At 47.1% G+C, this 27,845-nt stretch overlaps 1 protein-coding gene across 1 annotated transcript in view; it reads right to left on the bottom strand.

Moving 5' to 3' along the window:
- The window catches only part of LOC130358176 (short transient receptor potential channel 2-like), a 67,957-nt gene that overhangs the window by 36,692 nt on the left and 3,420 nt on the right, over positions 1 to 27,845 (bottom strand). The window contains exon 2 of the mRNA XM_056561045.1: positions 852 to 1,544. Coding sequence (XP_056417020.1) covers positions 852 to 1,544 — 693 coding nt within the window. The remainder of the gene's footprint in view (positions 1 to 851; positions 1,545 to 27,845) is intronic.

Consider the following 27,845-nt stretch of genomic DNA (forward strand, 5'->3'; position numbering starts at 1 on the left):
ACTGGAGCACTGAACTACAGGACATAAAGGTATGGCCGGTAAGGCCATGTTCACACCGGCAGAATTTCCAAGTGGAATTCTGTGGGAATATTCTGCTCAGAAATTCCTCTTCATTTACTTCAATGGGATTCTGCTGCACTGTGAACACAGATGTTTCTGCCACAGAAATCCCGATTCCTGCATGTGTAGAAAGAATAGGCAGGTCTATTCCTTCTGCGGATAATAATAATAATATTTTTTTTATATAGCGCCAACAGATTCCATAGCACTAGTAGACACCGATAGATTCAACACAAGTCTAAGATTTTTATTAACTCTATAATATGGCACATTTAAAGGGGTACTCTGCCCCTAGACATCTTATCCCCTATCCAAAGGATAGGTGTTAAGATGTCTGATCACGGAGGTACTGCCACTGTGGCACCCTGCGATCCCCCTGCTGTACCCGGCGTTCGTTCAGAGCATCGAGTGCAGTGCCGGAGGCTCGTGATATCACGGCCACGCCCCCTCAATGCAAGTCTATGGGAGGGGGCGTCACGGCCGTCATGCCCCCTCCCATAGACTTGCATTGAGGGGGCGTGACCGTGACATCATGAGCCTCCGGCCCCGCATCGCTAGTCATCCGGCATGAAGCAAAGTTCGCTCCATGCACCGGATGACTGGGGTGCTGCAGCCAAGATCGCGAAGGTCCCCAGCAGCAGGCCCCCCACGATCAGGCATCTTATCCACTATCCTTTGGATAGGGGATAAGATGTCTAGGGGCAGAGTACCCCTTTAAAGCCACCCATACACTCTGAATTATGTTCACCAGATTGGGCCAATTCAGTACCATTAAAAAGATGGTCACCAACCTTAAACTCTGGCTCTTTCTTTGAAAGTCTCTTAAGTTCCCGACTCAGTTTGAAGGCTCTCAACATGGCATCTTCGTTGGCAATAGACAGATAGGCCCTGCTGGCGATTCCTTTGTATGTATTGATTCGAGACAGTGAGAATTTCAGAAGGTCATACTTGCGTCCATTGCTGCACTCCAGACACGCGCAGGAGATCTTATGTGGAGTGGTGATCACATGACCTTTCTTCATGAGCATCTCCACAATTTCATAGAGGTCCTTCTCGCAGGCCAAGGTGAGTGGAGTTACTCCTGGAGCAAAGCGTGAATTGTCAATGGAGTTGTCAAAGAAAGCCAATGAGAAAGACTTGATGTCCATCTTTAGGCCTTTCTCTTGGTCCAGTCGATCCAGTAACATCTTAACCACATGAGGCTGGTTGGTGTCGACAGCCACGAGGAGAGCTTCATGGATCTGTCTGAAGTCAAACTTCACACAATGCAACAAAGTCTTCATAATCTCCTCGTTTCCCGTACGGATGGCGAGATTAAGAGCCTCCCGCCATGATCGATCTTCACTATCGTCCAGCTGTCGCAGGATCCCATCACTAACCTGTAGAAGCTGCTGAATCTGAGGAAGGTTCCCATCATGTATGGCATTGATAAGACTCACTGGAAACTTCAACTTCTTATTCACAATTTCTCTCCAGTTAGCTTGCTAAAAAGGAAAATGGAAAATATTACTACTATAATACTGCTTCTATGTACAATAATATAACTACTATAATACTGCTTCTATGTACAATAATATAACTACTATAATACTGCTCCTATATACAAGAATATAACTACTATAATACTGCCCCTATATACAAGAATATAACTACTATAATACTGCTCCTATATACAAGAATATAACTACTATAATACTGCCCCCTATACAATATTATAACTACTATAATACTGCTCCTATATACAAGAATATAACTACTATAATACTGCCCCTATATACAAGAATATAACTACTATAATACTGCTCCCTATATACAAGAATATAACTACTATAATACTGCTCCTATATACAAGAATATAACTACTATAATACTGCTCCTATATACAAGAATATAACTACTATAATACTGCTCCTATATACAAGAATATAACTACTATAATACTGCCTCCTATATACAAGAATATAACTACTATAATACTGCTTCTATGTACAATAATATAACTACTATAATACTGCTCCTATATACAATAATATAACTACTATAATACTGCCTCCTATATACAAGAATATAACTACTATAATACTGCTCCTATATACAAGAATATAACTACTATAATACTGCTCCTATATACAAGAATATAACTACTATAATACTGCTTCTATGTACAATAATATAACTACTATAATACTGTCCCCTATAAACAAGAATATAACTGCTATAATACTGCTCCTATATACAAGAATATAACTACTATAATACTGCTCCTATATACAAGTATATAACTACTATAATACTGCTCCTATATACATGAATATAACTACTATAATACTGCTCCTATATACAAGAATATAACTACTATAATACTGCCTCCTATGTACAAGAATATAACTACTATAATACTGCCTCCTATAAACAAGAATATAACTACTATAATACTGCCCCCTATACAATATTATAACTACTATAATACTGCTCCTATATACAAGAATATAACTACTATAATACTGCTCCTATATACAAGAATATAACTACTTTAATACTGCCTCCTATATACAAGAATATAACTGCTATAATACCGCTCCTATATACAAGAATATAACTACTATAATACTGCCCCCTATATACAAGAATATAACTACTATAATACTGCTCCTATATACAAGAATATAACTACTATAATACTGCCCCTATATACAAGAATATAACTACTATAATACTGCTCCTATATACAAGAATATAACTACTATAATACTGCTCCTATATACAAGAATATAACTACTATAATACTGCTCCGATATACAAGAATATAACTACTATAATACTGCTCCTATATACAAGAATATATCTACTATAATACTGCCTCCTATATACAAGAATATAACTACTATAATACTGCTCCTATATACAAGAATATAACTACTATAACACTGCTCCTATATACAAGAATATAACTACTATAATACTGTCCCTATATACAAGAATATAACTACTATAATACTGCTCCTATATACAAGAATATAACTACTATAATACTGCCTCCTATATACAAGAATATAACTACTATAATACTGTCCCTATATACAAGAATATAACTACTATAATACTGCTCCTATATACAAGAATATAACTACTATAATACTGCCTCCTATATACAAGGATATAACTACTATAATACTGCCTCCTAGCTGAGAGGTTGTGTGTGTGTAGCTCTCCTGATGTCTGGAGAAAGCCCAGGGAGGGGCCACCCTGGGTGGGGAAGCTCCCCAAGCAAGGCCCAGGCTTCTCGGCCTATTCTGGGAATTAATCCCCAGACACCACAAACCATGGATGAAAATCCTAAAGTTTCTCTGGATGTGAGAAATGTTCAGAATGTTGTCAGTTCTGGTGCAGTAAGAAGCACAGATGAGAAGAAAGCTGTGGAACTAAAGAAGGAATCATCAAGTAAGGTAATGGCTGCAGGTACAATCCACCCCTCCTGCAGTCAGACAGAGGAGAACATCCCTGGAGAAGCAGACCATGCAGGAGAATCTGCAGCAGCCTGTCCTGATACGTTCTGACCGCACACGATACGGGAGCGGGAGCAGCGCAAAAGTTACAAGCACGCCAGAGGGGACCAGAGGGAATACACCAGGAAGGCTTCAGGGGGCCACAAGTGCGGTCACTGGGAAGAACCAGGGGCCCGGTCCCCAGTCTGGAGATTGTGACCCCGCAGCAGTGACCACAGCACCGAGACAGATCCCACCTCAGAAGCAGAGTCCTGTGAGTACCCCACCAGCGCGGCCCCCCAATACTCAGCGGGCGCCTGAACTATGTCTGGCCGAGCAGATCCCAGCTCTGGTAAAGAGACTTGAGACATTAAAAAAGACAAAGTTACAGCTGCAGAAACAGATAGACTGTATATACAAGCTAAAGGCAGCAAACCCCAATAACCAGGCTGTACATGATAAGAAGCTGAGCTCCCTCGCTGTGCAGCTCGCTGACACTGTGCAGGACATGGAGGACGTATTGGACCAGATGGGACCAGTCGCTGAGACCTTCAGAAATCAGCAGCGATTTGAGGGATATAAGGAAAGACCAAAGTCATCTACTGCTGCACCTAAGTCTTCAGCCTCACCAGGGGACACCCAGCAGTCCTGTACAAGACAAGAGGACATCCAGCAGTCCTGTGCAAGACCACTCCTCAGACCAGCCAGCTTCCCTTTTGAGAAAGGAAATTTGTACAGACAAGCAGAAGCAAGCGTCCAGCAACATCAGAGACCTGCAGAGACTCCTCCAGAGGTACCACAAGTCCCAGCAGTCAGCACGGTGAAGCAGGACTATGGACTCCTACCAGAAGGTAACTCTGTAACCGTTGTGCAGTCACCACAAGCCCCTGGGGGCAGTAGAGAGCAGCAGGACTGTGGACTCTTACCTGAAGGCAGCAGTGCAGCAGAGAGTTCACAGGACATGGCTCTGCAGGGCTTGCTGGGCTCTGTAGTGCAGGATCATGCTGCCAGTGACTGCACTGATATGACTGTATGTGATATTACTGATAATGTGTCTGCAGAGGGGGGCGCTTCACAGTCTGTGTGGGATCTGGGGTCATCTCTGGGGTCAGGTCCACCATTAGTTCAGCCTCCAGAGGCTTGTGACCCCCAGAGTATAGAGGTTGATGGTGGGGAGGGGGCTGTACAGTCTGATGCACAACACTTCCCCCCTTTAGTCACACAAGTATCAGACCCCCCTAGTACAGCTGGTCAGCAGCCACCACAGCGCCCCCAAGAACAGCAGGAGGGTAGAAGTAGTGGCGCCTCCTCTGGTAATGCCTGGAGCCGCGGGTCACCATTTATGTCCAATGTAAACTATACGGGTCAGGCTTTCAAGAGGAGGAACGTGGTCAGGTTCAGACATAGAGGGGCCAAGGAGGAGCTGCCTGACAGGAGGTTTGTGGTCCGTGAACTTCTGTGCCACCAAATGGGCTTCCTGCCATCTAACATCCTGGCAGTGATAAACCTTCCTGACAGGCAGGGCTATGACGTCAGCTTCAAACTCATGTCTGACCTGGATCGCTTCTGGGCCCATGTCACCCGGGTGAGAGATGCTGATGGCTGGAATAAGTTCAGCTTTGTCCCCATCTCCAGACCGGACACAGCAAACGTCACCATTATATTCTGGAACGAGTCTGTCCCCCCCCAGGATATTGTTGTTTGGTTATTGAGACACTGTGACCTAATGTCAGAACTGACTAAGACCAGGGATGAGGACGGCATATGGACGGGCGGGTGGAAGGTTTTGGTGAAGTTACGGCAGATAAACAACATAACCCAACATTTGCCCAATTCTTTCTTCATTGGCCGGGAGAAAGGGGTTTGTTTCTATGCAGGTCAGCCCAGAAAATGCTTCAAGTGTGGGAAGACCGGTCATATCGCGAGTGTGTGCACCCTAGTGAAGTGTAATTTATGTGGGGAGATCGGCCATGTCAGCGCCACCTGCCAGAATATCCGCTGCAACCTCTGTGGTAAGACCGGTCACTCCCACAGGGACTGTCCTGACGCCTGGCATAACATCTGTAAGGACTTCCCTGATGAGGACCTGCTGGAGGGGGCAGAGGACCTGGAGGAGGAGACGTTGGTGTCAGGGTCAGCAGTGACACAACCCGAGCCTCAGCATAACATGGGTGACACTAGAGGTGACGATATGGGTGACAATATTGGTGACACAGTGCCCGACCAGTCCCAACCAGAAGCCACTGAGGGGAACAGGGAGGTCACTGAGCAGGTTGTGGCCATGTCTTCTTCTGCCCCAGCATCAATAAACCCGCAGAAGAGACAGAAGAAAGACAAAGACAGCCGTAAGCCTGAGGAGGGATGGACCACTGTCCAAAAACCTTCCAAAAAGAAAGTAGACCCCGGGTCAGGTGTCATGACCATCACAAATAGGTACAGTGTCCTATCAGAGTCAGACGTTGAGGAAGAGATGGAGAGGGAGCTAAAGCGAGTGGTAGATGAATTTAATGAAGACCAAGAGGGTGATCCCCCCACAAAAAGGAGACCCCCACGAGCAAAACGTCTGTCCGAATCGGACATGGAAACAGGTGGTCAGCAGGAGGGCTCAGACTCAGATCTGTGATGATGGGGGTGACATCTCTGCACTTTCTTCTTTCCTTTGTTATGATGGCCGACTTTACCCTTAAAGTGTTCTCCAGTAATGTGAACAGTGTCAGAGTGAGGAGGACCAGACACGTCGTATATGACCATCTAAAGTCTATTGATGCTGACATCTTCTTCTTACAGGAGACACGTTTAAATACTCAAGGACTGTTACGTGAAGCAGAGCGTGAATGGCGGTCTGGTCCATCCTTTTGGTCACTGGCTGTGGAACCAAGTGCCGGGGTCTCTATCCTCTTTACCACCAATGATGTAACTGTACATAGGCTGATAGAGGTATTGATGGGAAGGTGCCTAATGCTAGAAGTTACTATATGGGGTAGAAGGCTCCGACTTATTAATATCTATGGTTCACAGACAGTGACTGAAAGGGTTAACCTTTATAATGAAGTGAAGCCATATCTCTTTACATCTGTCCCTGTCATCTTGGCCGGAGATTTTAATGCCTCCAGAACAACTAGTGACAGATCCTCTAATAGACCTCTAACCCGAGACTCCAAGGTCTTAAACAACATCATTCTACAGGCCGGGTTGTCAGATGTGTTTGTGCAGGGTGGTCGGAAACCAAAATTTACCTATTTCTGTGGTGGAAGAAGTAGTTGTATAGATATAGCTCTGGTTAGTCCCACAGAGACCATTGGTGAGAAGGATGAGAAGATCGTCCCTTATTCTGACCATCTGGCCTTATATTTCTGTTTGGGTGTCACACGGTGTCCTGAGACAGGTAGAGGGTTGTGGAGACTGAATTCCAGCCTATTAGAGGATCCTTCTGTGCAGAGACAGGCTCACTCTCTTATACAGAGTCAGCTAGAGAGGGTGGACTTCTATGATGATATGGCCGCCTGGTGGGAGGATGTCAAGGATGAGATCAGAACCCTCTTAAAGAGACTGTCAGTTATAAAGGGGAAGAGTAAGTATGGCCAGTATCTCAAGCTGCGGAAAGAATTGGAGTCACTATATTCGGCGGGTGGGGACCAACAAAGGATTGACCGGCTGAAATCTGAGATAAGGCAGTATCAGTACAGCAGGTATACCTCCCTGGTTCTTGAACAGGATTATGGGTCCTTAGGGTCTCCTGATCCCTTTGAGAATTGTCGGGAGCGGGTGGCAAATAAATCTGTCACCGGTCTCACTGACTCCCAGGGTGTTTTGCAGGAATCTTGGGAGGGTATCCTGGGGGTGGTGAGATCGTACTATGCTGACTTGTTTCAGAGGAAGGTTTTGGATAGAGACAAGATGACCCAATTCTTGGAGACAACTCCGCTCCCTGATACTAATGATTTGGACTTTTCTCCTTTGACAGCAGAATTGACGGTGGCGGAGGTCAAAGAGGCCATTGATAAGTTACATCTGAAGAAGGCACCAGGTCCAGATGGGATAACAGCAGAATTCTATAAGACATTCAGAGACCTCTTGGCTCCAATCCTCGTGGATGTTTATACAAATTGTCTAGAAAGTCACCTGATGCCTCCATCCATGAGAGTGTCCTCGCTGATTCTGCTGTCTAAAGGTAAAGAGCCGAGTGACATCAAGAACTGGAGGCCGATTGCCCTCTTGAATGTCGACAGGAAGATTCTGGCAAAAATCCTGTTTTTTAGGTTAGTTTGTCTGTCCCCGGCACTGTTGGCAGGCTGTCAGTATGGCACAGTAAAAGGGCGGAACATCTCTGGGGCAGTGATCTCCATAAGGGAGATGTTTGAGAGATGTAAAGCCCTGAGGTGTGGGAGATATGTTGTGAGTCTTGACCAGGCTAAAGCCTTTGACAGAGTAGATCACGAGTATCTATGGGCCACTTTGTCAAAGTACGGTATTCCGGGACAATTCATCGATTGGCTGAAGACTTTGTATTGTGAGGCCGAGAGCTTTCCGCTGATCAATGGTTGGCAGGGTGACACGTTCAGGGTTGAGGCGGGGGTGAGACAAGGTTGCCCACTGAGCCCGCTGCTGTATGTATTTGCCTTAGACCCATTTCTGAGGTCACTGCAGGAGTGTGGTTTTCAGGGGGTGCCGGTCCCCCACTGCCTACCCCTGAGTGTTGTTGCCTACGCGGATGATGTGACTGTAGTGATATCTGAGCCTCGTGAGGTGGAGATGTTGTCTGCAGCCATCAGAAGTTACTCAGAGGCATCAGGGTCTCTGGTCAACCTTGAGAAGAGTCAAGCTCTCTGGATATCTGATTCTGATCCAGACTTTGATCTGCCCCAATTTGTGAGAGCCTCCACCTATATTAAGATCCTAGGGGTCAAATTTGGAAGGGACGATAATGCCAAACTAAATTGGGAAGAGAAGTTGGAAATCGGAAATGCAAAGGTTCAGCGATGGAAGAACTGGAGGCTGACCTATAGAGAAAGGGTTAAAATGTTGAAGACTTACCTGGTCCCCGTCTTTTTGTATGTCTCTGTTGTTTTTCCTTTGCCAGAATCTTTCTCTGCTCGGCTCTTTAGCCTGTTCTTCCAAATGTTCTGGGGGAACAGGTTGAACCTGATAAAAAGAGGGGTCACCTACCTGCAGAGGAGAGAGGGTGGGTTGGATATGCTGAATCCAAGGGTGTTCTTTGACTCCATGTTTCTAAAAGTTAATTTTGGTTGCATGGACTCAAACAACAGCTCCCTGTGGGCGAATAGTATCAGGGACTGGATATTGCCTTTTGCAGAGTCTTGGGTGCGAGGTGGCAGTCTCAAGAGGGGGAGATGGACGCGTGACTACCTCCCCCCGTACCTGGAATATGGGCTCAGATGTCTGAAGAGATGGCGCATTGAGAAGTCCTATATAGAGAGTAAGCCAAGGAAGGATCTATACGTAAGGGTTTGTAGGGCTTTCTTCTGCTCTCCGCTTGCCTTGAGGGATTGTGTGACCAGCACTTTACAGGAAAGTCTAAAGTTCCTCAATGGGAAACGACTCCCTGCAAAATTCTTTGACATAGCTTGGCTGTCGCTCCATGGGAGGCTCTTTGCCAGGGGTAACCTGAAATATCTAAGCGTTTCTGATAGGAACTGTCCTCTGGGTTGTCAGCAGGAGGAGACTATGGAGCATTTCATATCTGACTGCAGGGCCGGGAGGAGGATATGGGAAGAAGTGTCCAGTAAGCTGAACATCCCATTACTGCAGAACCTGACGTATCCTGACATCATCTACGCTGTACCATCCAGTAACAGGACTGTAGACAGGGGGACTATGTACATAATAATTACTATCACTAAATATTACCATTGGCACATGAGAACTAGAGTGTCCATACACAACGAGCCATTCCATCACAACACAGCAGTAAGACAGATCATGTCCGAGCTCCAGTGGGTAAAGTCATTAGAGATACGGAGAAACCAAAATAATGGGAAATTATGGAGGAATGTCTCTTTGGTTTAACACGGATGGTGTCATGTTATTTTATTAAATTTTTTTTTGTGTTTTTCCTTTTCCAGCAAATGTGGACTTTCTAAGTTTAATATTACTCTGTACATACTCTAGTTGAGTAGTCATTGTGTGTACAATGCTTGTTATTTTTGGTTTGCATTGTAAGAATTTATGTTAATTGTAATTTTGTTTGTTTTCACAATAAAAATTGCCTCCTATATACAAGCATATAACTACTATAATACTGCTCCTATATACAAGAATATAACTACTATAATACTGCTCCTATATACAAGCATATAACTACTATAATACTGCTCCTATATACAAGAATATAACTACTATAATACTGATCCTATATACAAGAATATAACTACTATAATACTGCTCCTATATACAAAAATATAACTACTATAATACTGCTCCCTATATACAAGAATATAACTACTATAATACTGCTCCTATATACAAGAATATAACTACTATAATACTGCCTCCTATATACAAGAATATAACTACTATAATACTGCTCCTATATACAAGCATATAACTACTATAATACTGCTCCTATATACAAGAATATAACTACTACAATACTGACTCCTATATACAAGAATATAACTACTATAATCCTGCTCCTATATACAAGAATATAACTACTATAATACTGCCCCTATATACAAGAAAATAACTACTATAATACTGCCTCCTATATACAAGCATATAACTACTGTCACGATTCGGCTGGCAGGAGGTGGATCCTCTGTGCCAGAGAGGGATTGGCGTGGACCGTGCTAGTGGACCGGTTCTAAGTTACTACTGGTTTTCACCAGAGCCCGCCGCAAAGCGGGATGGTCTTGCAGCGGCGGTAGTAACCAGGTCGTATCCACTAGCAACGGCTCAACCTCTCTGACTGCTGAAGATAGGCGCGGTACAAGGGAGTAGACAAGAGCAAGGTCGGACGTAGCAGAAGGTCGGGGCAGGCAGCAAGGATCGTAGTCAGGGGCAACGGCAGGAGGTCTGGAACACAGGCTAGGAACACACTAGGAAACGCTTTCACTGGCACAATGGCAACAAGATCCGGCAAGGAAGGGAAGGGGAAGTGAGGTTAAATAGGGAAGTGCACAGGTGAATGACTGATTAGACCCACTGCGCCAATCAGCGGCGCAGTGGCCCTTTAAATCGCAGAGACCCGGCGCGCGCGCACCCTAGGGAGCGGGGCCGCGTGCGCCGGGACAGGACCGACGGAGAGCGAGTCAGGTACAAGAGCCGGGGTGCGCATCGCGAGCGGGCGCCACCCGCATCGCGAATCGCATCCCGGCCGGGGGCGGTATCGCAGCGCACCCGGTCAGTAGATCTGACCGGGGCGCTGCAGTAGCGAGGATGTTGTGAGCGCTCCGGGGAGGAGCGGGGACCCGGAGCGCTCGGCGTAACAGTACCCCCCCCCTTGGGTCTCCCCCTCTTCTTGGAGCCTGGGAACCTGAGGAGCAGACTTTTGTCTAGGATGTTGTCCTCAGGTTCCCAGGATCTCTCTTCAGGTCCACAGCCCTCCCAATCAACCAAAAAGAACCTTTTTCCTCTGACCGTCTTGGAGGCCAGTATCTCCTTCACTGAGAAGACGTCAGAAGAACCGGAAACAGGAGTGGGAGAAACAAGCTTGGGAGAGAAACGGTTGATGATGAGTGGTTTAAGAAGAGAGACATGAAAGGCATTAGGAATACGAAGGAGGAAGAAGAAGTTTGTAAGAGACAGGATTAATTTGGCACAAGACTTTGAAAGGACCAAGATAGCGTGGTCCCAGTTTGTAACTGGGGACACGAAAGCGGACATATTTAGCGGAGAGCCATACCTTGTCTCCGGGAGCAAAAATGGGGGGAGCTCTTCTTTTCTTATCGGCAAACTTTTTCATGCGAGATGAAGCCTGTAAAAAGAGAATTTTGGGTCTCTTTCCATATGGTGGAAAGATCACGAGTCACTTCATCTACAGCGGGCAAACCAGAGGACAAGGGAATAGGGAGGGGGGGAAGAGGGTGACGGCCGTACACCACGAAAAATGGGGATTTAGCAGAAGATTCAGAGACTCTAAAGTTGTACGAGAATTCGGCCCAAGGTAGAAGATCTGCCCAGTCATCCTGGCGGGAGGAAACAAAATGCCGTAAATAGTCACCCAGGACCTGGTTAATTCTTTCTACTTGTCCATTGGATTGAGGATGATATGCAGAAGAGAAGTTTAATTTAATCTTGAGTTGTTTACAGAGAGCCCTCCAGAATTTAGACACGAATTGGACACCTCTATTCGAGACAATCTGCGTGGGCAAACCGTGAAGACGAAAAATGTGTACAAAAAATTGTTTTGCCAACTGAGGCGCTAAAGGAAGACCAGGAAGAGGAATAAAATGTGCCATCTTGGAAAATCGATTAACGACCACCCAAACAACAGTGTTGCCACGGGATGGGGGTAAGTCTGTAATAAAGTCCATACCAATCAGAGACCAAGGCTGTTCGGGGACAGGCAGAGGGTGAAGGAGACCAGCAGGCTTCTGGCGAGGAGTCTTATCCCGGGCACAGACAGTACAGGCCCGCACAAAATCCACAACATCTGTTTCCAGAGTCGGCCACCAATAGAAACGAGAGATGAGTTGCAAGGACTTTTTGATGCCCGCATGGCCTGCGAGGTGGGAGGAGTGACCCCATTTGAGAATCCCGAGACGCTGGCGTGGAGAAACGAAGGTCTTCCCTGGAGGAGTTTGCCTGATGGAGGCTGGAGAAGAGGAGATCAGACAGTCAGGAGGAATGATGTGTTGCGGAGAGACCTCTACTTCCGAATCATCCGAGGAACGAGAGAGAGCATCGGCCCTAATGTTCTTGTCGGCAGGGCGAAAATGAATTTCAAAGTTAAAATGGGCAAAGAACAACGACCACCTGGCCTGGCGAGGATTCAGCCGTTGGGCAGACTGGAGATAGGAGAGATTCTTGTGATCGGTGAAAATGATAACTGGAAATTTTGATCCCTCCAGCAGATGCCTCCATTCCTCAAGTGCCAATTTAATGGCCAGTAGTTCTCGATCCCCGATGGAGTAGTTCCTCTCCGCCGGAGAGAAGGTCCTAGAAAAAAAACCACAAGTAACAGCATGCCCGGAAGAATTTTTTTTGTAGAAGGACCGCTCCAGCTTCCACTGAGGAGGCATCAACCTCCAATAGGAAGGGTTTAGATGGGTCAGGTCTGGAGAGCACGGGAGCAGAAGAAAAGGCAGACTTGAGCCGTTTAAATGCGTCTTCCGCTTGAGGAGACCAGGACTTAGGATTGGCATTCTTCTTGGTTAAAGCTACGATAGGAGCCACAATAGTGGAAAAATGTGGAATAAATTGTCTGTAATAATTGGCGAACCCCAAAAAACGTTGGATAGCACGGAGTCCGGAGGGGCGTGGCCAATCTAAGACGGCAGAGAGTTTATCTGGGTCCATTTGTAGTCCCTGGCCAGAGACCAAGTATCCTAGGAAAGGAAGAGATTGACATTCAAACAGACATTTCTCCATTTTGGCATAAAGTTGATTGTCTCGAAGTCTCTGAAGAACCATGCGGACATGCTGGCGATGTTCTTCTAAGTTGGCAGAAAAAATCAGAATATCGTCCAGATACACAACAACACAGGAATATAAGAGATCACGAAAAATTTCATTAACAAAGTCTTGGAAGACGGCAGGGGCGTTGCACAGGCCAAAGGGCATGACTAGATACTCAAAGTGTCCATCTCTGGTGTTAAATGCCGTTTTCCATTCGTCCCCCTCCCTGATGCGGATGAGATTATAAGCACCTCTTAAGTCCAGTTTGGTAAAGATGTGGGCACCTTGAAGACGATCAAAGAGTTCTGAGATGAGAGGTAGGGGGTAGCGGTTCTTTACCGTGATTTTATTAAGTCCGCGATAATCAATGCAAGGACGTAGGGAGCCATCTTTTTTGGACACAAAGAAAAATCCAGTTCCGGCAGGAGAGGAGGATTTGCGGATAAACCCCTTTTTTAAATTTTCCTGGATGTATTCAGACATAGCAAGAGTCTCTGGGGCGGACAGAGGATAAATTCTGCCCCGGGGTGGAGTAGTGCCCGGGAGGAGGTCAATAGGACAGTCATAAGGCCTGTGAGGAGGTAAAGTCTCAGCTTGTTTTTTGCAAAATACGTCTGCATAGTCCATATAAGCCTTAGGGAGACCGGTTACAGGGGGACCCACAGGGTCACGGCAGGGAGTTCTGGAAACCGGTTTAAGACAGTCCTTGAAACAAGAAGTACCCCAGCTCTTGATCTCTCCTGTGGACCAATCAAGGGTTGGGGAATGGCGTTGAAGCCACGGTAGTCCAAGGAGAATTTCGGAAGTGCAATTGGAGAGGACCAAAAACTCAATTTTTTCGTGATGAGGTCCGATGCACATTAGGAGGGGTTCCGTGCGGTAACGCACGGCACAGTCCAATCTTTCATTGTTAACACAATTGATGTAGAGGGGTCTGGCGAGACTGGTCACTGGGATGTTGAACCTGTTGATGAGAGAGGCCAAAATAAAATTTCCTGCAGATCCGGAATCCAAGAAGGCCTTAGTGGAGAAGGAGAAGGTAGAGGCAGATATCCGCACAGGCACAGTAAGGCGTGGAGAAGCAGAGTTAACATCAAGAACTGTCTCACCTTTGTGCGGAGTCAGCGTACGTCTTTCCAGGCGGGGAGGACGGATAGGACAATCCTTCAGGAAGTGTTCGGTACCGGCACAGTACAGGCAAAGATTCTCCATGCGGCGTCGTGTCCTCTCTTGAGGTGTCAAGCGAGACCGGTCAACTTGCATAGCCTCCACGGCGGGAGGCACAGGAACGGATTGCAGAGGACCAGAGGAGAGAGGAGCCGGGGAGAAAAAACGCCTCGTGCGAACAAAGTCCATATCCTGGCGGAGCTCCTGACGCCTTTCGGAAAAACGCATGTCAATGCGAGTGGCTAGATGAATGAGTTCATGCAGGTTAGCAGGAATTTCTCGTGCGGCCAGAACATCTTTAATGTTGCTGGATAGGCCTTTTTTAAAGGTCGCGCAGAGGGCCTCATTATTCCAGGAAAATTCGGAAGCAAGAGTACGGAATTGGATGGCGTACTCGCCAACGGAAGAATTACCCTGGACCAGGTTCAGCAGGGCAGTCTCAGCAGAAGAGGCTCGGGCAGGTTCCTCAAAGACACTTCGAATTTCCGAGAAGAAGGAGTGTACAGAGGCAGTGACGGGGTCATTGCGGTCCCAGAGCGGTGTGGCCCATGACAGAGCTTTCCCAGACAGAAGGCTGACTACGAAAGCCACCTTAGACCTTTCAGTAGGAAACTGGTCCGACATCATCTCCAAGTGCAGGGAACATTGCGAAAGAAAGCCACGGCAAAACTTAGAGTCCCCATCAAATTTATCCGGCAAGGATAGTCGTAGGCCGGAAGCGGCCACTCGCTGCGGAGGAGGTGCAGGAGCTGGCGGAGGAGATGATTGCTGGAGCTGTGGTAGTAGCTGCTGTAGCATCACGGTCAGTTGAGACAGCTGATGGCCTTGTTGCGCTATCTGTTGCGACTGCTGGGCGACCACCGTGGTGAGGTCGGCGACAACTGGCAGTGGAACTTCAGCGGGATCCATGGCCGGATCTACTGTCACGATTCGGCTGGCAGGAGGTGGATCCTCTGTGCCAGAGAGGGATTGGCGTGGACCGTGCTAGTGGACCGGTTCTAAGTTACTACTGGTATTCACCAGAGCCCGCCGCAAAGCGGGATGGTCTTGCAGCGGCGGTAGTAACCAGGTCGTATCCACTAGCAACGGCTCAACCTCTCTGACTGCTGAAGATAGGCGCGGTACAAGGGAGTAGACAAGAGCAAGGTCGGACGTAGCAGAAGGTCGGGGCAGGCAGCAAGGATCGTAGTCAGGGGCAACGGCAGGAGGTCTGGAACACAGGCTAGGAACACACTAGGAAACGCTTTCACTGGCACAATGGCAACAAGATCCGGCAAGGAAGGGAAGGGGAAGTGAGGTTAAATAGGGAAGTGCACAGGTGAATGACTGATTAGACCCACTGCGCCAATCAGCGGCGCAGTGGCCCTTTAAATCGCAGAGACCCGGCGCGCGCGCGCCCTAGGGAGCGGGGCCGCGCGCGCCGGGACAGGACCGACGGAGAGCGAGTCAGGTACGGGAGCCGGGGTGCGCATCGCGAGCGGGCGCCACCCGCATCGCGAATCGCATCCCGGCCGGGGGCGGTATCGCAGCGCACCCGGTCAGTAGATCTGACCGGGGCGCTGCAGTAGCGAGGATGTTGCGAGCGCTCCGGGGAGGAGCGGGGACCCGGAGCGCTCGGCGTAACAACTACTATAATACTGCTCCTATATACAAGAATATAACTACTATAATACTGCTCCTATATACAAGAATATAACTACTATAATACTGCCCCCTATATACAAGAATATAACTACTATAATACTGCCTCCTATATACAAGAATATAACTACTATAATACTGCTCCTATATACAAGAATATAACTACTATAATACTGCTCCCTATATACAACAATATAACTACTATAATACTGCTCCTATATACAAGAATATAACTGTCACGATGCCAGCTGGCAGGAGGTGGATCCTCTGTGCCAGAGAGGGATTGGCGTGGACCGTGCTAGTGGACCGGTTCTAAGTCACTACTGGTGTTCACCAGAGCCCGCCGCAAAGCGGGATGGTCTTGCTGCGGCGGTAGTGACCAGGTCGTATCCACTAGCAACGGCTCAACCTCTCTGACTGCTGAAGATAGGCGCGGTACAAGGGAGTAGACAGAAGCAAGGTCGGACGTAGCAGAAGGTCGGGGCAGGCAGCAAGGATCGTAGTCAGGGGCAACGGCAGGAGGTCTGGAACACAGGCTAGGAACACACAAGGGAACGCTTTCACTGGCACAATGGCAACAAGATCCGGCGAGGGAGTGCAGGGGAAGTGAGGTATACATAGGGAGTGCACAGGTGAACACACTGATTAGAACCACTGCGCCAATCAGCGGCGCAGTGGCCCTTTAAATCGCAGAGACCCGGCGCGCGCGCGCCCTAGGGAGCGGGGCCGCGCGCGCCGGGACAGGACCGACGGAGAGCGAGTCAGGTACGGGAGCCGGGGTGCGCATCGCGAGCGGGCGCCACCCGCATCGCGAATCGCATCCCGGCTGGAGGCGGTATCGCAGCGCACCCGGTCAGTGGATCTGACCGGGGCACTGCGGGAGCGAGAGTGTAGCGAGCGCTCCGGGGAGGAGCGGGGACCCGGAGCGCTCGGCGTAACAGTACCCCCCCCCTTGGGTCTCCCCCTCTTCTTGGAGCCTGAGAACCTGAGGACCAGACTTTTATCTAGGATATTGTCCTCAGGTTCCCAGGATCTCTCTTCAGGACCACAGCCCTCCCAGTCAACCAAAAAGAAGGTTTTTCCTCTGACCTTTTTGGAGGCCAGTATCTCCTTTACAGGAAAAATGTCTGAAGAACCGGAGACATGAGTGGGAGAGATAAGTTTAGGAGAGAAACGGTTGATGATGAGTGGTTTAAGAAGAGAAACGTGAAAGGCATTAGGAATACGAAGAGAAGGAGGGAGAAGAAGTTTATAAGAGACAGGATTAATCTGGCACAAAATTTTGAAAGGACCAAGATAGCGTGGTCCCAATTTGTAGCTGGGAACACGGAAGCGGACATATTTAGCGGAGAGCCATACCTTGTCTCCGGGAGAAAAAATGGGGGGAGCTCTTCTTTTCTTATCAGCAAACTTCTTCATGCGTCATGAAGCCTGTAAGAGAGAATTTTGGGTCTCTTTCCATATGGTGGAAAGATCACGAGTTATTTCATCCACAGCGGGCAAACCAGAGGGCAAGGGAGTAGGGAGGGGGGGAAGAGGGTGACGCCCGTACACCACAAAAATGGGGATTTGGAAGAAGATTCAGAAACTCTGAAGTTATACGAGAATTCGGCCCATGGTAGAAGATCTGCCCAGTCATCCTGGCGGGAGGAAACAAAATGCCGTAAATAATCACCCAGGACCTGGTTAATTCTTTCTACTTGCCCATTGGATTGAGGATGATAAGCAGAAGAAAAGTTTAATTTAATCTTGAGTTGTTTACAGAGAGCCCTCCAGAATTTTGACATGAATTGGACGCCTCTATCCGAGACGATCTGCGTGGGCAACCCGTGAAGACGAAAAATGTGTACAAAAAATTGTTTTGCCAACTGAGGCGCAGAAGGAAGACCAGGAAGAGGGATGAAATGTGCCATCTTGGAGAATCGATCAACGACCACCCAAACAACAGTGTTGCCACGGGATGAGCGTAAGTCTGTAATAAAGTCCATACCAATCAGAGACCAAGGTTGTTCGGGAACAGGCAGAGGATGAAGAAGACCAGCGGGCTTCTGGCGAGGAGTCTTATCCCGGGCACAGACAGTGCAGGCCCGCACAAAATCAACAACATCCGTCTCCAGAGTCGGCCACCAATAGAAACGAGAGATGAGTTGCACGGATTTCTTGATGCCCGCATGGCCTGCGAGATGGGAGGAGTGACCCCATTTGAGGATTCCGAGGCGTTGGCGTGGAGTGACGAAGGTCTTCCCTGGAGGAGTTTGCCTGATGGAGGCTGGAGAAGTGGAGATCAGGCAGTCAGGAGGAATGATGTGTTGCGGAGAGAGCTCTACTTCCGAGGCATCCGAGGAACGAGAGAGAGCATCGGCCCTGATGTTCTTATCGGCAGGCCGAAAGTGAATTTCAAAATTAAATCGGGCAAAGAACAGAGACCACCTGGCCTGGCGAGGATTCAGCCGTTGGGCAGACTGGAGATAGGAGAGATTTTTGTGATCGGTGTAAATAATAACTGGAAATCTTGATCCCTCCAGCAGATGCCTCCATTCCTCAAGTGCTAATTTAATGGCTAGTAGCTCTCGATCCCCGATGGAGTAGTTCCTCTCCGCCGGAGAGAAGGTCCTAGAAAAAAAAACACAAGTAACAGCATGCCCGGAAGAATTTTTTTGTAGAAGGACCGCTCCCGCTCCTACTGAGGAGGCATCTACCTCCAATAGGAAGGGTTTAGATGGGTCAGGTCTGGAGAGCACGGGAGCAGAAGAAAAGGCAGACTTGAGATGTTTAAAGGCGTCTTCCGCTTGAGGAGGCCATGACTTAGGATTGGCATTCTTTTTGATTAAAGCCACGATAGGAGCCACAATGGTGGAAAAATGTGGAATAAATTGTCTGTAATAATTGGCGAACCCCAAAAAACGTTGGATAGCACGGAGTCCGGAGGGGTGTGGCCAATCTAAGACGGCAGAGAGTTTGTCTGGATCCATTTGTAGTCCCTGGCCAGAGACCAAGTATCCTAGGAAAGGAAGAGATTGACATTCAAACAGACATTTCTCCATCTTGGCATAAAGTTGATTGTCACGAAGTCTCTGAAGAACCATGCGGACATGCTGGCGGTGTTCTTCTAGGTTGGCAGAAAAAATCAGGATATCGTCCAGATACACAACAACACAGGAATATAAGAGATCACGAAAAATTTAATTAACAAAGTCTTGGAAGACGGCAGGGGCGTTGCACAGGCCAAAGGGCATGACCAGATACTCAAAGTGTCCATCTCTAGTGTTAAATGCCGTTTTCCATTCATCCCCCTCTCTGATGCGGATGAGATTATAAGCACCTCTTAAGTCCAGTTTGGTAAAGATGTGGGCACCTTGGAGGCGATCAAAGAGTTCAGAGATAAGAGGTAGAGGGTAGCGGTTCTTTACCGTGATTTTGTTAAGACCGCGGTAGTCAATGCAAGGGCGTAGGGAGCCATCTTTTTTGGACACAAAGAAAAATCCGGCTCCGGCAGGAGAGGAGGATTTGTGGATAAAGCCCTTTTTTAAATTTTCCTGGATGTACTCAGACATAGCAAGAGTCTCTGGGGCGGACAGAGGATAAATTCTGCCCCGGGGTGGAGTAGTGCCCGGGAGGAGGTCAATAGGACAGTCATAAGGCCTGTGAGGAGGAAGAGTCTCAGCTTGTTTTTTGCAAAACACATCAGCAAAGTCCATATAGGCCTTAGGGAGACCGGTTACAGGGGGAACCACAGGATCACGGCAGGGAGTACTGGTAACCGGTTTAAGGCAGTCCTTGAAACAAGAGGTACCCCAACTCTTGATCTCCCCTGTGGACCAATCAAGGGTTGGGGAATGGTGTTGAAGCCAGGGTAGTCCAAGGAGAATTTCGGAAGTGCAATTGGAGAGGACCAAAAACTCAATTCTTTCGTGATGAGGTCCGATGCACATTAGGAGGGGTTCCGTGCGGTAACGCACGGCACAGTCCAATCTTTCATTGTTAACGCAATTGATGTAAAGAGGTCTGGCGAGACTGGTCACTGGGATGTTGAACCTGTTGATGAGAGAGGCCAAAATAAAGTTTCCTGCAGATCCGGAATCCAAGAAGGCCTTAGTGGAGAAGGAGAAGGTAGAGGCAGATATCCGCACAGGCACAGTAAGACGTGGAGAAGCAGAGTTGACATCAAGGACTGTTTCACCTTTGTGCGGAGTCAGCGTACGTCTTTCCAGGCGGGGAGGACGGATAGGACAATCCTTCAGGAAGTGTTCGGTACCGGCACAGTACAGGCAGAGATTCTCCATGCGGCGTCGTGTCCTCTCTTGAGGTGTCAGGCGAGACCGGTCAACTTGCATAGCCTCCACGGCAGGAGGCACAGGAACGGATTGCAGAGGACCAGAGGAGAGAGGAGCCGGGGAGAAAAAACGCCTCGTGCGAACAAAGTCCATATCCTGGCGGAGCTCCTGACGCCTTTCGGAAAAACGCATGTCAATGCGAGTGGCTAGATGAATGAGTTCATGTAGGTTAGCAGGAATTTCTCGTGCGGCCAGAACATCTTTAATGTTGCTGGATAGGCCTTTTTTAAAGGTCGCGCAGAGGGCCTCATTATTCCAGGAAAGTTCTGAAGCAAGAGTACGGAATTGCACGGCGTACTCGCCAACGGAAGAATTACCCTGGACCAGGTTCAGCAGGGCAGTCTCAGCAGAAGAGGCTCGGGCAGGTTCCTCAAAGACACTTCGAATTTCCGAGAAGAAGGAGTGTACAGAGGCAGTGACGGGGTCATTGCGGTCCCAGAGCGGTGTGGCCCATGACAGAGCTTTTCCAGACAGAAGGCTGACTACGAAAGCCACCTTAGACCTTTCAGTAGGAAACTGGTCCGACATCATCTCCAAGTGCAGGGAACATTGTGAAAGAAAGCCACGGCAAAACTTAGAGTCCCCATCAAATTTATCCGGCAAGGATAGTCGTAGGCCTGAGGCGGCCACTCGCTGCGGAGGAGGTGCAGGAGCTGGCGGAGGAGATGATTGCTGAAGCTGAGGTAGTAGCTGCTGTAGCATCAAGGTCAGTTGAGACAGCTGGTGGCCTTGTTGCGCTATCTGTTGTGACTGCTGGGCGACCACCGTGGTGAGGTCGGCGACAACTGGCAGAGGAACTTCAGCGGGATCCATGGCCGGATCTACTGTCACGATGCCGGCTGGCAGGAGGTGGATCCTCTGTGCCAGAGAGGGATTGGCGTGGACCGTGCTAGTGGACCGGTTCTAAGTCACTACTGGTGTTCACCAGAGCCCGCCGCAAAGCGGGATGGACTTGCTGCGGCGGTAGTGACCAGGTCGTATCCACTAGCAACGGCTCAACCTCTCTGACTGCTGAAGATAGGCGCGGTACAAGGGAGTAGACAGAAGCAAGGTCGGACGTAGCAGAAGGTCGGGGCAGGCAGCAAGGATCGTAGTCAGGGGCAACGGCAGGAGGTCTGGAACACAGGCTAGGAACACACAAGGGAACGCTTTCACTGGCACAATGGCAACAAGATCCGGCGAGGGAGTGCAGGGGAAGTGAGGTATACATAGGGAGTGCACAGGTGAACACACTGATTAGAACCACTGCGCCAATCAGCGGCGCAGTGGCCCTTTAAATCGCAGAGACCCGGCGCGCGCGCGCCCTAGGGAGCGGGGCCGCGCGCGCCGGGACAGGACCGACGGAGAGCGAGTCAGGTACGGGAGCCGGGGTGCGCATCGCGAGCGGGCGCCACCCGCATCGCGAATCGCATCCCGGCTGGAGGCGGTATCGCAGTGCACCCGGTCAGTGGATCTGACCGGGGCGCTGCGGGAGCGAGAGTGTAGCGAGCGCTCCGGGGAGGAGCGGGGACCCGGAGCGCTCGGCGTAACAATAACTACTATAATACTGCTCCTATATACAAGAATATAACTACTATAATACTGCTCCTATATACTAGAAGATAACTACTGTAATACTGCTCCCTATATACAACAATATAACTACTATGACAGTAGTTATCATTGCTTTTTGTTATATTATCCTGTGCATCTTCTCATATATACTTGTGTATACAGAATATGATGACACCTTGGAGATTTCTCGCCCCGGGGGAGTGTACATATTACATTTCTTTTCCACTTGTTTCTGTGAATTGAATATTCTCATCTGTCCTTGTCTTGTTATGGTTGGTTATTCTGGAGTTTAGTATAGAATAGATGCTCAATAGGGTTTAGGTCTGGAGACATGCTTGGCCAGTCCATTACCTAGACCCTCTGCTACTTTACCAAGGCAGTGGGGGTCTTGGAGATGTGTTTATGATGTGTGAATTCTGCCCTGTGGCCCAGTCTCTGATGGGAGGGGATCCTGCTCTGCTTCAGTATGTCATAGTACATGTTGGCATTCATGGTTCCCTCAATGAACTGTATCCCCTGTGATAAAGTGGCAAGGAAAGGGTGCATTTCCTTGACTCACTTTGGAGAATTCTTCACCTGCGGCCTAAGTAATGAGTCAGCAGAGAGGGGAGGTCATCAAAAGCAAGAGTCTCAGTCTGATCTGGGCTCTCCCTTGGAAACAGTAAGTCACTTTAAGGGGAGACACAGGCCCTGCTGGGGGAAGCACACAGCTGGAGCGGCGAGTGGCCCAAGTTAGGTGTGAACTGTGAGTAAACAGGTTGCAGGTGTCATATGTTTTACTGGGTGAGGGTAGCTCACCAGTTAGTAGACAGGGCATGCTGAAAGTTGTAGTCAGTGACCAGACGTTCTAGGATTTTATTTTGTTCCTGTGTTATGTTTTGTTTTTATACATCCTACAGAGCTCACTATAAATGGGTAAATTAATATCTCACAAGCATAAGTGTTGAATCCCAATGATATACTTTATAGAGAGATACATAATGTAAACAGACAACAACCCCTGAAAACAATCCCTCCCTCCCACTAAAAACATATACACAAAGAAAGACAATTTAAAATATGGTGAGGGAACATCCGGAGTGCATACTAATAATACACATATGATCATGTAACATGTGGATCAAGGACCATACTGGGATCTTAACTAAACACCTGTGTCATACCCATAATCAGTTTATACAATAACTATTGCACCTATGAAATTGCACACTGCCCATATTAAATATCAGTTATTCAATAAATCTAGTCTGGCACCCAGAGTAAGGTGCATGCAGTGCTAAAATGTAAGCATGCACCCACAAATAAGGTGCATGAAGTGCACGGGGCAAACGGAAGATGACATTAGTATAAATATCTGCCTATGGATGTAAACTTTCACCCAAAATAAGGTGCATAAAGTGCTAAATTGACATTAACTTACACCCTAAAATAAGGTGCAAACAGTGCGTAAGGCAAACAGAGGATGACAATAAGTATAGGTGTCTGCTTATAGGAATAATAGATCGGTCCTCAGATATTACATATATATATATATATATATATATATATATATATACAAACAATAACTAACAACACTGTGGTCACTGGTAAATATTTACATTTTTAATAACACATGAATTTTTGCACTATTTTAAATATAAATTTTTTTATCCACTATAGTCACTTTATTATTTATTGTATATTAGATCTTTTTTATATATTTAAATTTTTTATATTTTTCATTTATATGTATATTATTATTAATTCATTTTTGGTTTTACATGCACTTTATTATATATTTATCTATAAATTTAGTATGCTTATGCACATATCAATTTATTATTTATTATTATTCAAGCACTCGTAATTTTAGATGCACTACATCTTATATTAATTATGGCATTATTGTCAGTTCATTTGTTCTCATATGTATTCATTTACTCTTATTGAGTTTTCATATTATGTATAGTCACAAACTTTATGTCACTATTCACTTCATCAAACATTTTCATTTATAATTTTATATTTCGGTCACAGTTTTCCACTTATAAGTATTATGTATTATTATATTATGTATTCTTATGTAAATAGATGTATTTATTGTTATTTTTATTAGGATATCATGACATCCTACACTAATTATATGCTCCCAGTATCTTTGAGGTATCCACTTTATCCCATCTGTGTTATGTATCTGTACCGATAGAAGTGTGGGCAAAGTTTTCCCACACTTAACATGGACGCTGTGTGCTCGTGTGCGCATGCGCACCTGCCGGGCCGCCGGGGGTTGTCCTCTCCCTTCTCGTGTGACGCCGCTTCCGGCGGCTGATCACGTGGAGGGACGGACGGCTTCCGGTGACATGGCGGGTGGCGGTACGCATTCACGAGCGCCATATACTTATGGCGCCATCTGAAAAGGTTAGCTATTGGCCTGATCAATTCCCCACCGTATATAAAACACCCCGGACTTCCCCCACCTCACTACTCCCCGAGGAAGACAGCGAAATGCGTCGGAGTGTGAGGTGGGGGAACATCCAGGTGTAAGTGTGACCACACTCGCCCTCATTTACTATTCTAAACCCGACTTGTTTTGTCGGGTTTTTTTGGCGCATCTTTGTCTGCGACATGTCACAGACATCGTGCGCCAGTCTGCGACACGATGCGACATTTTTTCCCGACGGACCCAATGTGGATTCTCCCAAACCCGAAAAAGGGGCGTAACCCAACATTTCTGAGCTTTCCCACGTATTTATAAAGATTTCCAACCCGAATTTGTTGAATTGTTGTGGATTTTTTCCCTACAACTCAGAGGAGTTGGAAACCAAAACCAACAAAACCCACGTGCGACAAACAGGATGCAACATAATAATAAATACCAGGGGAAAAAAGCAATTGGGTAAGAAAGCAACATAGACTTACAACCCGATTTTCTAAGTAAATGAGGGCCACTGTTGTTAGTTATTGTTTGTATATATATGTGATATCTGAGGACCGATCTATTATTCCTATAAGCAGACACCTATATTTAGTGTCATCCTCTGTTTGCCTTACGCACTGCTTTCACCTTATTTTAGGGTGTAAGTTAATGTCAATTTAGCACTTTATGCACCTTATTTTGGGTGAAAGTTTACATCCATAGGCAGATATTTATACTAATGTCATCTTCCGTTTGCCCCGTGCACTTCATGCACCTTATTTGTGGGTGCATGCTTACATTTTAGCACTGCATGCACCTTACTCTGGGTGCCAGACTATATTTATTGAATAACTGATATTTAATATGGGCAGTGTGCAATTTCATATGTGCAATAGTTATTGTATAAACTGATTATGGGTATGACACAGGTGTTTAGTTAAGATCCCAGTATGGTCCTTGATCCACATGTTACATGATCATATGTGTATTATTAGTATGCACTCCGGATGTTCCCTCACCATATTTTAAATTGTCTTTCTTTGTGTATATGTTTTTAGTGGGAGGGAGGGATTGTTTTCAGGGGTTGTTGTCTGTTTACATTATGTATCTCTCTATAAAGTATATCATTGGGATTCAACACTTATGCTTGTGAGATATTCATTTACCCATTTATAGTCAGCTCTGTAGGTTGTATATTATTATTTTTTGCTCTGCTGTGTTTAGGGCAGATTTGTGCTAATAAATTGGTTCTACAAGTGTGTGTAGGTTGTGTTATGTTTTGTTTTTGCCTGCAACCTGTATAAATAAAGCTGGTGAGGAGCCAGACTTGTATACTGAACTGTTGTCTGTCAAGTTATTGCAAGGAAACATGTCCCGTGGCAGTTACCAGGACGATCCCAGAGCTATCCTCAAGGACGGTTCCTTACATTTGGTGGAGGATGCGGGCATCACGTTGCCAAGGGCAACCAACTGTCGAGTTGGAGTTGAGCCATTGCTAGGAGCAACCCCCTGCAAGATTGCAAGTCTGAGGAGCCCAGCAGATGAATACAAGCACAGGACTGAATCTGTGGAGGAATGTTGCTAGGTGCAACGGATCACGTTTTTTGGAAATGGGACAACGTCGGCAGGCCATTGCCGGGAGCAACTGACGTGGGTCACAACCTGTGGTCGCCAGGATGTAGCCGAGGATGCGTGAGTTGTTGGTGGGCTGAATCCCACTGTGGGTGGACTTGGACTGTCATCAGACTGTGTTTCGGATAATGCCTGAGGTAATTCCGTGTGTGAAGTCCCAACCGGAGCCCGGTAAGACAGTTCAAATTAATTTTGATACATCTTTTGGGACAGTGAACCATGTGATGGAGGTTTGTGCGGGACTTACTGTGGAAGTTGTTCTGGGCAGAGACTTTCCACACTTTTAGGAATTGTGGGATGCCGAGAGTGCACCAGAAAATTTGCACCCAAAGGTTTCGGAATTAGTAAAGGCTGGGCTCTCTTTGCTGGACTGTGTGAATGGTGCCATAAATTGTGAACCCATGCGGGATAATAAGGTTTTTGTGAAAAAACGTATGATGATGTGTTTAGATGTAAAGAGTTCTATTCCCACCTCTAGCAGGACAGAAGAAAACCTGGTGATGGTTTTGTTAGACCCTAGATGTGTGATAAGTCTGGTAAAGACCATCTGTAGAAAGCCAGACCCCGCTATAATGTCTATGCAAGCCGGTATTTGGGGTTATAAAACGGTTAATGTGTGTATTTCTACTCCCTACGGTACTAGAGGGCACAAGGTTGTCATAGAGCCCTCCTTGGAATACGAGGTAGTACTGGGAAAGGATTTTCAGTTTTTTCCAACAGTTGTGGGAAGATAGTCAGGTGACTAGAGCAGGAACACCTGATAGGCTCACAACACTTGACTTGCACCACACAGCAGAGGAAAGTATCTCAGCAGAGGCTGAGGACGGGGAATGTCAGCAGATCCTAGATGTATGTCAGGTGAGAGTATGCCAGACCACTAGGGGAGCTGAAGAGCAGTCCGCAAGTCAAGTTACGGAGATGGCTATGGAAAAGCCAAAACTATGGGACAGAGTACCAGTAGAGCTGGATGTTGCATTTACAGTCGCAGACGAAGTCCTAAGTAAAGGAGAAGAAGAGTCGGGTCGAGTGTCTGACAGAGGACAAGAAAATGACTCAAGGCCCAAGAGCGAGAGTGAGGAGACCGCTGTCAGTAAAAGGTCTCGGAAACAATGGGTTGATCTGGGGAAGAAACTGGAGCAAATCCAGGATCTGGAAGAAACCCTGAAGTTGGTTTTCATGAAGTTGTCAGAAAAAGAGGAAGAGGTACAGTGTATGACAGAGGAAAGGGACAAAGTGCTGGCAGACTTCCAGAGTGAGCAGGAAGCGAAGCGTCAACTGGAAAAAGTCACGGAGCCCCACAAAAGTGACATTGTAGCTCTGAAGGATGAACTGTCCCACTCCCAGAATCTGGTGACCTGCCAGAACAATGAAGTCAAGAGACTGGCCAAGCAGGTTACCTTCCTGACGGAAGAAGTGAGTCTTCTGAATAGTACATATCACGCTCTACAGTGTGACTACAAGGCTAGGCTGGTAGCCATGGAGGATCTAGAGGGAGAGAAAGTGCTGTTGGCTCACAAAGTGCAGAGCCTGGCAACGCAGAACGAAACGCGCAGAAGGTCCCACGCAGCTGCCTTGGTTTTGCTGGGAGCGCAACTCTACAAGCAGGAGGCTCTGCTGGCAGACAATGAGCAGTGGAGAAAACAATTGCTGTCTTCGGAAGGCACTATCAGGGACTTGACAGAGTTGCACGATAGTGAGAGGAGGAAGTCCGCTAAGCTCCAGAGTAAGCTGTGAGAATATGAAAAGATGGAAGAGGACTTGGAAGTCCTAAAAGAGAGCAGAGACCAATCTATGGTGGAATTGGCTCAAGGAAGGCTTCTGGGGCAAAAGCTACTGGATACAGGGATGTTTTCTCTGAAAGTAGAGAAGTCCTCTGGAGCTAAGATTGAGGTGAAATCCTGTAAGAAGTCCTCTGGAGCTAAGATTGAGGTGAAATCCTGTAAGAAGTCCTCTTAAGCTAAGATTGAGGTGAAGCCCTGTAAGAAGTCGTCTGAAGCT

Source organism: Hyla sarda, chromosome 2 (assembly GCF_029499605.1).
Source record: "Hyla sarda isolate aHylSar1 chromosome 2, aHylSar1.hap1, whole genome shotgun sequence".
Classification (NCBI taxonomy): Eukaryota; Metazoa; Chordata; class Amphibia; order Anura; family Hylidae; genus Hyla; species Hyla sarda.